The following is an 11,879-nucleotide window of genomic DNA, read 5'->3' on the forward strand; positions in this document are numbered from 1 at the left end:
CCCACGTCCCCAATGGCTGCCTGCTAAACTCTTGCTGCTGGTCTGGCTGTAGGTGCTCCCCTCAGTCACAGTGAGACAGGAACGTGCTGCTTCCCAGGAAGCCAACAGACCTCACACAGAGAAGCATTTTTAGAGCAAAACTGTTTAATAAAATATCACTTCAACAAGCATTTACATACAATATAGAAAACCACTTTAAAAGCCTAATGTGTTTGAAATCTTCTCATAGTGTAACATGTCAGAAGTTGTTGAAACAAGACTGAAAGGAGCAGGAGTGGGGAGGGGAAGGGACACCTCATCTTGGCACTTGCACCAATGAAAATGCATCCCCACAGAGACTGACCCAGCATCAAACCTTCCAGTGTTGCCCCACGGCATCGAACAGTGCCAGCTGTGAGCCCAACACCAGCAGAGCAGAAGGATTTGCCACATCCTGATGTCCTAGTCCATTCTCTGCCTACATTCACATCAAACTCAGCATACATCTGTTGTTTCCCCTTTCAGCAGCATTTTAGCTCCCTCTCTGGGCCATTTCTCTCCGTAGCAGCAAAATGGGACTTGAGCAGAACTCGTCCCACCTAGGGCTGGGCAGAAGCAGTGACTTACTTGAGCCTGAAAAACACCCCTAAGGTCTGTTAATGATTTGCTTTGAGCTTTGTTGTTGGAGACAGCTTTGTGGAGATCAGTGCATCTCAGAAGAAGTTGTGTTCTGCAGCCCACTCAGCCAAAGAGCAGCACTGCTGTTGTTCTACAGGAACAAGAGATACCCTGCAAGACCAATGTATCTATTTATGCATGTTCACGTCTGCAGATCCTACAGAAAAACAAACCAAATCCCAAAAAAACCCACCACCATCTGTAGCTGCTAAACACCAATTTATGTAAGACCTATTTGCTGCATCCCATCACTCTTGCAGTCCAGGATGGCCTTTAGGAAGGCCATCGTTAAAGGATGTGAGCCCAGCTGCTCCTTCATTCTCCTTGGCCATGTATGGCAGGACAGGAGCAAAGACAGCAACTTCCATCTCCTGATTACCTGCAGCCTCTCTTCAGATCCTGAAGGTGAGGAAAACCTGAGCTTAATCAATGTGGTGCTATGTGGACACTTAATCAGCAGAGCTGAAGCAAAATTACCAACTGCAAGTGCTCATTCCAAAACCCTCTGGTGGAAGAACCCAGCATTTCAGCTCCACCAGCAGCTCTCAGGGGAAGATCCCCCTTCCAGCCATACTGAGAGCAGCAGACCACAAAGCCTTTGCACAGCATTGGAAATGGGGTGCAGCTGCTGAGCCAGGTGCTGCAAACCACCCACCCACGAGTGTCCTACCACGTGTTTCCTACCACGTTTCCCATTGAAAGATGAGCTGACTTTCATATAAAATCCCACATTCTGGGCAAGAACTCCTACCTACACCTGCTGGAGGACATCACCACATTGTCAGACAAGTCTCTAAGCTTGCAGAACACCTCTGGGGGATGTTTGTACTGCACACAACTGCACGGAGTCAGACTGTCCAAAAACAGCTGAGCTCTGCACCTGGGCTGCCTCATCTCCTGCAGGAGAAGGGCTGCAGCTGATGGAATTAAGCAAACAGCTTTTCTTGTGGAAATGGCAAACACAAAGAAGGAAGGAACATAACTGAGGCAGAAATATGCAAATGAACCGCTCTCACAAGAGTGTGGTCTGATCTTCACAAGAGTTTTGTCATTTCAGTTGCTTGCAGAGACCAAGGAGAAGGAATCTGTGCTCTTCTGAGGCAAGTAAAGGACTGCACTCCAGATTTCACATCATCCTCCTTTCTCCAGTACAGTGGCAACAGGGACCTGGACCAGTACAGTGTACCCTAAGCAGGGATGCATTTCCTGTCTACAATCCTGTCCCACATGGTTACAGCTCAAGGAGCATCACCAATACCAAAGTGACCAGAGAAGGTTGTGGTAGACGTGGAAACCCCAGCCAGAGGCCCAGAGTGTTTTACAGTAAGTGACACAGCTGAAATGCCCCCATCTGACACAGCCAGGCTGGGCCTGCTGGAAGCAGGAGAGAGCCTCAAAGGCTGAGCAGTCAGGTGGTTCTACAGCACAGAACTTGGTGACTTTCAGAACACATCATGAGGAAAGGGCCTGGAGAGTCAGCCTCAGTGCTCAGTTTCCATCAGCAGTGCCAGTGCTGCAATTTCAGTATGGGGAAGGATACCTGCAGAGACAAAGCCAAATGGCCATCTATGTGCAGTGAAACAGCAGGGGGAGGGCAGGAAAATCCATAGTCCCCTGTCCTGGACACAGCTCAGGCTGTCCTTTGACATTTCTGCATCCACCCCAGGATAGTCAACCACATTTTGGATTCCACAGACCACCTCTGTGCAGAGGGAAGCAGAGGTGTTCCAGGTACCAGGGCAGGAATACTGAAAGCTAAACTGTGGTGAAGAGCTGACACATACAGAGTGGTGAAGAGTTTGACACATATACTGGCAGACAAAGGTACATGTAACAGTCCTGAGCACCTGGAAGAAGCACATTTAAGAGGTTCCTCTGCCACTACATTTTTATGAAGTTGAAACTCATCAGAATATTTGAGACTGGGCGTATTTGGTGGGAAATCATGATACACTGAGAGTTGTAAACTTCCAGACCAACCCCAGCACACTAACAGCCCAGACAGAAGAAAAAAGGTGGAAATCAGAAGCAGCGTTGTAAGAAATAAGGGCTGGAACCTGTGAGTCTGTTGGCAACATCCTTTGACTTCTAAGTGAGAGATAACAGCAGTAGGGGAGGGGAGGTTGGGCATGAAAGGAGAGTGCAGCTTCTAGGATGCCATTCCAAGCAGGAATCCTCCAGCAAACCCTCCAGTCAGGATAACATTCTTCTTCAGAAATATGACCACCTAAGCAGGGGTGAAAAGAGACAACAGTGTTCAACAACATCAGGCCACCCATTGACCCTCCTGCTAAGAAGAAATCCCTCTCAGGCTGTTCTTCAGGCAAGTGATGCTCACAGAGATGCCACTGCTCAGATTTGGGAAAACTTCCTAACGACCTCCCCTCCCTAACTGCACCAGCACACAGCCAGATCCTGCTCGGCCACGAGCAGCCAGCCCCTCCAGGAGAATGCTGTGGGAAACTATGTCTTCCTAAACTCTAGGCAGGCAACATCCACAGCTTTTGTCATCTCTCCCATTTTGCTGTCATGCAAGAATTCCCTCTTTGTATTTGCACAACTGAACATCCATAACAGCTCAAGAATCAATCCTGTTTTCTGCTGTCCCTCCAGCACATGGCCTGGGAGAGCTGTCTCACCTCGTCCACTCTGCTTTTCACTTCTGGAGGCATTTTATTACCACTGGTGTGAAATTTCAGCTGCTGCTTGGCTTTGTTCATGTCCCGTTGCACTAGGTTCCAGTCCACCTTGATGTATCCCGTGTGGTTTGCAATCTAGAGTTTTGAGGATTAGAAAAAAGTTCCTGAAGTCCTGCATGACCACAGCTAAACTCCTTGCTCACCCACCTGCCCTGACCACAGCCACCTCCCACTCACTGCTCCAGTGGGCACACTGGCTTAAAAACTGGACAGAACACCAACCCTGGAGCTGTGTCAAGTGTTCTGCAACATCTGTCTCCCACAGTAATGCCCCAGCTGCTGGGCACACACTGCAGCTCAGCCTGCTTCGGCCTCTCTTCCTCAGTGTAAAGCTGGCATCAGCTCTCCCTCACAACTGCCATGGATATTACTGGGACTCTCTGCAGTTCTCCTGCTGCTGTGGGTGGACACAGCTATTAATAGCCCACTCCTCTCAAACTGTTTTATCTGCTCAGGGTGATTCAGCTGTGGAACTCCCTCTGCCCAGAGCAAGCTTCTGATGTTCAGCAGAACAAGCAGAACCAGGAGAGTGAGGGAGAATGAGTCACACACAAGACCTGTCTGCCCCAGGAGCAAACAGGTGAGAGCTGAACAAGGCCTGAGGGCTGCTCTACCTGCTCCAGGATGCACCAGATACATGAACACATCTGAGCAGCTTCCCTCAATGCCAGGGCTCTTGGAAACCAGCAGAAGTGGTAGAGGACAGCGAGAGCTCTCCTTTCTCTCCTCTTCCCCAGTGCTTTACAGAGCACCACCTGTGCTGGCTGACTCCTCGGGAAGCCAGGCTGGCAGGAAGCATGTCACAGGTATGGGTAAATCCTTCTTGACACGCAGGGCTGTTCCTGCAGGGACACTGTGCCACAGCCACAGGACTCAGTATGTTAGCCTGTCCTGCAGCAGCAGCATGGCTCACTGCAGCTGAAGGCTGCCTCATGCTCCCCTCAGGTGCCCCTGCAGTAAAAGCTCTCCTGTGCCTCTGGCCTAGCCTTTGGAAGCAGATCCTCAGTGGATGTGCACTGGCAATCCTGGGGTTTATGCACTCTGACCCTGCCCTGCTGGTGCATCCATGTGCCCTGGAGAACACCCACCTTTGACATTCACAGCCACACAAAGCCCCTGGCAGAGGGGGTGGGCTGATCCCACATGCCCCAACAGGCAGTGGTTCCTAGAGAGACCTTTGTCCCCAGCAGCCCAGTTCTCAGAAAGCCTGGGCTGCTGTTCATACACACCTGAAGTAGGAAAAAGCCTCCTCCCACTGCTGTCGCTGCCAGCTTTCCAACTTTCTGGAAGATGAATCCAGTACACCTACAAACCAACCAGCATTCAGTCAGGAGAATGAAACACCACACACACACATTACGCTTCCCACAGGCAAGGCTGCCTTTGGCAGCAGTTACTCGAGACTGGAGACAGCCTGACAAACAGCAGAAGAAACCCACGTGCAACCAGAGAGAACGATTTGCACCCAGACAAATTTGATACTTTACAGCTTTTCACTTTGTGCTGTCACATTCCAGCCTTTTTCAGTTTGATTCTTATCTCTTCAACCTCATCCTTCTCCTAAAAGAGTAACCAGAAACCTGTGATTTCATCAAAATCAACAAGTGATTTTATGTATTGATGTTGTTTTTTTTTTTTTAACTGGTATCATCTCTGAGGGGAAATCAGGGAGCACATGTGCTGCTCCATGATAGAGCATGGGGAGCAAATCAGAAGCCTCTTTCTTACTTATTTAAAAAGTAAGCAGCAAGCAATTACTTACTTTACCTTTTTATTTCTCAGAAGAGAAAAATGATGGAACAAGCACACAGCAGTGATCTAAGGCTATACTGGTCTCCAAAATGGGTTACCTGCTTTCAATATGAAAAACATTCCTGCAGCCAGCACCACCCCGTTGCTCAGCCAAGGGCTGGTGTGTTGTGCCACCCAAACCACACTTTCCTTGGAACACGGTTTCCTTATGAGCATTGCAAAGAACACAGCAACCTGCCTTTACCCATTTCTGAATATGTGAATATTTCTGAAGGTGTGTTCATGTCTCTTGTATGAGAGAGGCAGCCAGGTCACACTTCTGTGAGAAGACAAAGCTCTGTCATACACTGTTAAATAATTACCCCGTTGCCAGGTGAAGATGAGTGGCGTGCTAAGAGGCAAAGCAGTGATTACACAAAATTTTCAACTCAAACGACGCTGAGGGAATGAAGTTACAAATAGAGCCACACTCGGTCCCAGCTACAAATGACAGGAAACCCTGGGAACTGTGAGCCCAGGAGGTTTTTAATGCAGATGCCTGAAGCACATCCACCTCCAGTGGAGAAGGCATCCTTGTTTGTCTGCTCTAATTCAACAGCACCGTTTTTTACCAGAAGTTAAAAATAATTACAGACTGGTGCAATTCTCTTCGCTTCAAGACAGTCTCAGTTCTTCAAGTTAGAGACAGCATTTAAGACGTCCCAGGGCTCAGCAGACCACGCCAGGGGACAGGAGGGCGAGCGGCCGCCCTCTCTGGATGTCAGCCACATGATCACCCAGCAGCTGTCAGTGTGACCCCAGGGACCCAGGCAGCGCCTGCCACGAGCAGCAAGGGCAGCCCCGGCCCTCCTTACCATCCCGTGACCCCTCCGATCACCAGCTGCGTGGCCACGTTGTATTTCTCAGCGCTCGACCCCGAGCTGGGGGCGAACATCTTGCGCCACCAGGGCCGGTTCTTGGTGTACTCCGCCAGGTCCAGCACGTTGAATGTGTCGTCCTTCGCACCTGCAGGCACCTGGAGAGGCTCAGTGCGGGGAGGACCGTGCCACAGCCCCCTGCAGCTGCCCGGTGCCTCCCCAGGGGCACAGGAGCCCTGCCCAGACACGCAGCTCACCGGGACTGGCACTGCCCCCGGTCTCCGGGAATTCCCAGCTCCCTCAGCCCCCTCCCAGGGCCTCCGGGACCCCGTGCCCGGGACCGCTCACTCCCTCGGGGACGCCCCTCGCAGAGTGGCCGGGGCTGGGGTCCCGTGCCCGGAGCCGCCCCCCCCCGGGCCCTCAAGCGGGGCCAGGCCCCGCCGCCGCGCGGTGCAGAGGGAACGACACCGCGCTCTGCAGCGGGGAGGCCGAGCTGGGGCAGCCGGGGACCCGCTGCCAGGGCGAGAGGGGTGGGGGGACCCGCGCCCCGAGCCACCCCCGGCCATCCCCGCCCGGCCCGGCCCGGCCCGGCCCGGCCCACCTCCGCCCGGCACCGCCATGACGCCGCTGCGCTCCGCGCAGGCGCGGGCACGGCGCGCGCGTCACCGGGAGCGCGCGTCACCGGGAGCGCGCGTCACCGGGAGCGCGCGTCACCGGGGCGACGGGAGAGGGGAGAGGGACGGGGAGAGGGAGGGGAAGCAAGGGGAGAGACAGACGGGGACGGGGGCACAGGGGCGGGCACGGGGAGAGGGGCGCGGACGGACAGGTCGGGAGAAAGGCGCGGGAAGGAAGAAAGAGGGACGGGAGGGAAACGGGACCCGAGGGGAAAGGGGCGCGAGGGGAGGGACGGGAGCGCGCGGGGGCGCGCCCGGGTCTCGGCCGTGTCCCGGCGGTGCCCCCGGTGCTCCCCTCTGCAGGGGCTCCGGTGCTGCAGCAGCATCGCCGCCCCGGAGCGGCTCCCCGGTGTCCCCGGTGTCCCCGGGGTCCCGCCTGAGCGGGGCGGGTGTGCAGCAGCAGCGGCACCGCTCCAGCGGCATCCAGCGAGCGACACAGGGCTTCCTGAAGCCCATGGTGGTTTGCTTCCTCTGGCACGGGAGCTCTTGCTTGGCTGTGAGCTGCCGCAGGGCAGACACGGCGCTTTTTGCCATTCGCTAAAAGGACCCCAGACCCGCCGGCACTCCGGGCAGCTGAGCACCCCCCTGGCATGCGAGCTTCCAGCACTGCTGCCGTGCGTTCTGCCAGCACACCCAGCTCAGGCCTGTTGTGCCTCTGCCCCGCCGCCGATTTGGGCAGCTTGGACGTGCTGCCTGGTAGGAACACATTTTACTGTTTCCCCTGAAATAATACGGCACCTCTGATTTCTGAGCCATTACTCACTTGAGCTCCCGTAGAACAAATGCCACCTACTTCCCAGCTGGGATTTCCAAAGATGGAAATCCTGAGACACAACACAACAAATAAAAAAAAAAAAAAAAATTCTCATGGAGAGATTGTGACAGAGGAGACCTGTGGCAAGCACATTTCTCTCTCTCAAGATTTTTTATTAAGGTGCACAGAGAGAAATGAAAGAGAAAACAATTTCTAATTCTGCTCCTTGTTTTTCTCTTGTAAAATGTGTTTAGAAAATTGTTTACCCAGAGTAAGCACTTAGTTAAATCGTAGTAGATTGTTTAGGCCTGACAGCCAATCGAATCCACCTGTGTCTAGACTCTAGAAAACAGTCACAAGTTGTGAGTTAGCTAAATATGATAGTTAGAAAAAGTAACATGTAATATTTAGTATCCTCTTTTATAGAGCATATTAATGTATTATAACATAATTATAATAAAGCAATCATTCAACCTTCTAAAATAGAGTTAGACATCATCATTCTTCCCATTGAGTTCACCAACATCTACAACAGAGACCTGACCGTCATTTGGGGTTAATGGAAAGCAGCGTGTGAGTGGGAGCAGGAGCGCAGGCGGCGTGGGACGGGTAGGGGAACAAACACTTCTAGGAACTAACAGCAGCACTCATCTGCACTGGTGAGGACATCCTGCTGGTAAACATCCCGGCACCTCGTTGGCCCTTGCACCTAGGTCAGGACGTGTTGGGAGCTGCAGCAATGTCCCACGCGTTTCCTGCACTGCTCTGATTAGGGGGAGCTGCCTGGAGCAGTGTGTGCGCGTTCAGACCAAAGTGACAGGACAGCACTTCCCCGGGCATGGAAGGAAAAGATGTGGCCGTGGAGGGGATGGCTGGAGGCAAGATGGCCCCTAGAAATCCAATCTGAACACCAGCGTCAGGTGGCACTGGGGTCTCCTGCATGTCTGCTACATGAAAGGCTTCCGTCCCTGTGCAGCACATGTCCCTGGGTTTGTGTCCCTCGCCCTGAGCAAAGGGATGCCTTCATGCCCTGGGGCCAGGCAGGTCTCCTTTGGTACCTCCAGCTGTGGGCTCTCCTACACACATGATCCCAGGGGCATCTGCTGGCCTGGGCATCGGCACCATGGCCTCATCTTTCCTAGCACATGTGCACCTTCATCTGGTGCAGGTGCTCAGCTTCCTCCAGCGGGAAAGAAGGATCTGGGCTGACAAGGTGGAGGTGCTTCAGGGCTGGGGGCTCCTGTGTGGTGGGTCAGGCACAGCCTGGTGCGGTGGGTGCAAGGACAGAGCCCAGCAGTAGCACCTCAGCAGCCCACAGCCGCTGCAGCTCCCTGCCAGGCGCCTTCCTGCTGTTCAGCTTTGGAGGCACAGGCATGGAACACCATTCCCCATCTCAAAGGCTTTCTCTCCCTCCTGGCACCACCACAGCCTTCCAGCTTCCATGGCCAAGCTTAGCCCGCCAGCCCATGGGAGCTTCCAGCGAGAGCTTCTGCTGCCTGACTCATTCAGAGACGCCTCTGATGTGAGGAACAAGAGAGAAAGCAGAAATGCTCCACTGACCCACTCACTGCAGGGAAACCCAGCAGAGGAAAGCAGGCTTAGTTCTGGGACCTCCTCCGTGGCAGTATTTCTACTCTGATGCTAGGGTAGGTCCGTGAGGGATGGATTCTCTGCATACTCAGGGGTGTTGATGGCATCAGCCCTGCTGCACTGCTGTTCCCTGGGGGTGCCTGTACCTGTGAGTTTGCCCATCCAAGAACTGCACTGCGCTGCAGCCCCTCTTTGCTCCCTCACTGCTGGGGTGCAGTAACTTGGAAGTGCTGATATGAGGGGCCCTGCCCGGTCCTCCAGACAGATCTGTGCCATGTGGCACAGCCGTTTTCCTGGTGCCAGGAACAGTGAGTGCCCTGTGCGTGGCTGCTGCTTCTGAGATACTCAGTGCTCCTGAGAAGCTGTCACAAATCACTTGTTCACACACACACACACAAAAAAAAGAGAGAAGAGATTAGACACAGTTCAAATGATTCTGAGTATTTTTTGTCTGCTCCAGTCTGTTATTGTTCTGAGAACTGCACATTCAGGGAAACAACAAGCACGTGTGTGGGTCCTTGGCTCTGGCAAAATATGTTCTCTGGGAGTCTCCATGGCAGGAGCCTGTCGTGGCTTTTCCATCACATTTGCACAGGAGGACAGTGCCCTTGGGGATGGGCAGATGAGCTCCAGGCAGGACTGGAATGCCAATGCCTCTCTGCAGCTTTCTCAGAGGCACAGCTGCTGCCTGGCCCAGCCATGGGTGACGCTGACAGTTTGCAGAGGCTCCCACATGGGTTTGCAGAGCCCTTGGAAGCTCCACAGCTCTTAATGGCACCCACTGGCTGGGACCATGCTTGCTCCTGCTGGGTCATGTGGGGTCCAGCTTGGCGTGCTGGGCCAGGGAGGACCTGGGCTCCCTCTGGATGTCCAGTTGTCCTTGGCCTGATTTGCTCCACACTGGCTCTTGTGTGCCTGCACGAAGCCGCTGCTGCGTGCAGCCAAGGCCAGGATCTGGGCCCCCTCCCCAGGTTACTTCCAATTTTCACACCTGGATTCCCTTTCCCACTGCCTTGAGTATCTTTATAACATTTTCTTTCTGGCCTCCTGGGTTAGACCTTGTCTTTCAGGTTTACTCTTATTTCTCTGGTCCAGGAACCTGGAGCTGACTCCCAGTAGCTGAAAATGGTTAATTCAGCACTTGTCAGTGTCACAACCATTAATTTCTGACTGTGTCCAGGCTCCTGCCACTGCAGCCCCCAAGGGATGCTTTTCCTGACTGTTCTCTGTGATCTCCAGATGTTGTCATCCCACGGTGCCCAGAGCATCCCTGCCAGGGTTAGAGTCAAGAAGTTTCTGTGTTGCCCCATGCAGAACTCCAGCACCCAGAGCTGGAGACCCCTCCTGGCAGCTTATCCCAACCCTCCCACATGCCCATCCCATGCTGCCGCCCCTCAGCTGCCCTCTTCATGGTCATGTTGTCTGCCTGGCAATGTTTTCCCCATCTGCTTGTTTCTGGAAGCCTCTCCAGATGAATCTCACAGCACCAGGAGATTCCCAGATGAGATGACTAAAATAAAGTCACATCCATAGCAGGGGACACTGGTGCCTGAGGCACAGCCCAGATCTCCCATATCTCTCCCAGAAAACTCTCTTCCCTCCAGTATTGAGCACTCTTCTGCTTCACTGCAGTAGGGCAGGATGCAGAGCACCCTGGGGCATCCCCAAATGTGACACACCGCTTGCTTTGCCCCAAAATACCGGCTGGAAAAAGTGAGCTGAGTTGTTGCTCACAAAGCAAAGGAGCCCCAGGCTAATCATGGAGCCAACTGTGCGTGTACAAGCTGGAGAAAATGTTTCTCACTCACTCTTTGCCTCCCCAGGAGCAAGGTGGGTGGTGTGGGGGAATCAGTTTCTGCCCTTTGCTGAGGATTCGTGTCAGAGACCCCCAGAAGCCCATCCCTCCACCGTCTCCCTGTTCCCTCTGCTTCCCAGTCACCAAGACCTGTCACACGGATGCTTCTGCACACCCTGGGACTGTCACCAAGGGGGTCACTGCCCCCATTGCACTCCTGCTGCCCTGTGACATGATTTATGGCACATTTCCCCACCTCACTCATCCAGGGGATGCTGGGACCATGCAGGGCGTTCCTCCTCATCTTCCTGCCTTCGTGAGCCAAGGGACAGCCAGGCGGTAGCGTGTGTGCCTGAGCACACGTGTGTGCATTGATGAGGGGAGGGGGATTTCATGGGCTTTTAAAAAGAGACATTGAAAGCTTGTGAGTAAAATGAAAGAAATTTGTAAAAACATTGCAGTGCATCTTCCCTGAGCTCTACTTCTGGACCCTGGGAGAAGAGGAGCAGCTGGTGGGAAGGGAACTCCAGAGATCATCCCAACCCACGCCCTCCCATGAGGCTTGAGGCAAGGCTGTGTGGCCAAATCATCACTGTTTGGGCATCCCAGAGACAGGGATAAGTCACCTGTGCACATCTGCATCCCTGGCAACTCCTCTGCTTCTCTTCAGAGGCGACAGAGAAGGTGAGACCAGGCAAAGACCACACCTAAATTCTGCTGCCTCTGCAACACTCCCTTTCCTCATCGTGCTCCCAGACAGGAGCCAGGACACTGAGCCAGCTGGGTCCTGCAGCGGAACTTACCGCTCTGCTTGCCCTCCCTTTCCTTTTGTTTTTTCCTCTCCTCCTGCCACTGCCAGAGGAAGAGCAGGAGAGTCCATCAGTCACACGCTGCTCTTTGCACAAACCTGCTCAAGCGATTCCCCTCCTGACATCTTTGAGAAACTCTTCGGTGCTCCGAGTGAGTCTGTGGGTGCTGGCTTTAATCATCATCTCCGGTGGATTACAACAGCTGGATGAGAAGATAAAGGCTTTTCTCTCCTCTTTTCTTTCTCATTCCTTCATTTTCCTCCTGAAGTCAGAGCAGTTCCCAGCCAGGAGC

General features: G+C 53.5%; 1 protein-coding gene across 2 annotated transcripts; it reads right to left on the reverse strand.

The window, feature by feature from the left end:
- Positions 1–124: 124 nt before the first annotated feature.
- Positions 125–6,665, reverse strand: FUNDC2 (FUN14 domain containing 2). 2 transcript variants are annotated; one of them, XR_008439331.1, is made up of 6 exons: positions 6,567–6,665; positions 5,963–6,113; positions 4,586–4,661; positions 3,297–3,431; positions 2,715–2,884; positions 125–2,197 (listed from the first exon to the last, which is right to left on the reverse strand). XR_008439331.1 is itself a non-coding variant. In XM_053989939.1 (5 exons), exons 1-5 carry the CDS (start codon positions 6,583–6,585, stop codon positions 2,807–2,809), a joined length of 459 nt encoding a protein of 152 aa, XP_053845914.1. In that variant the 5' UTR covers positions 6,586–6,665; the 3' UTR covers positions 125–2,806. The 2 variants fall into 2 exon arrangements, 1 of the variants encoding a protein (XP_053845914.1); XM_053989939.1 differs by having other exon boundaries at positions 125–2,884.
- Positions 6,666–11,879: the final 5,214 nt, after the last annotated feature.

Source organism: Vidua macroura, chromosome 14 (genome assembly GCF_024509145.1).
Source record: "Vidua macroura isolate BioBank_ID:100142 chromosome 14, ASM2450914v1, whole genome shotgun sequence".
NCBI classification, from domain to species: Eukaryota; Metazoa; Chordata; class Aves; order Passeriformes; family Viduidae; genus Vidua; species Vidua macroura.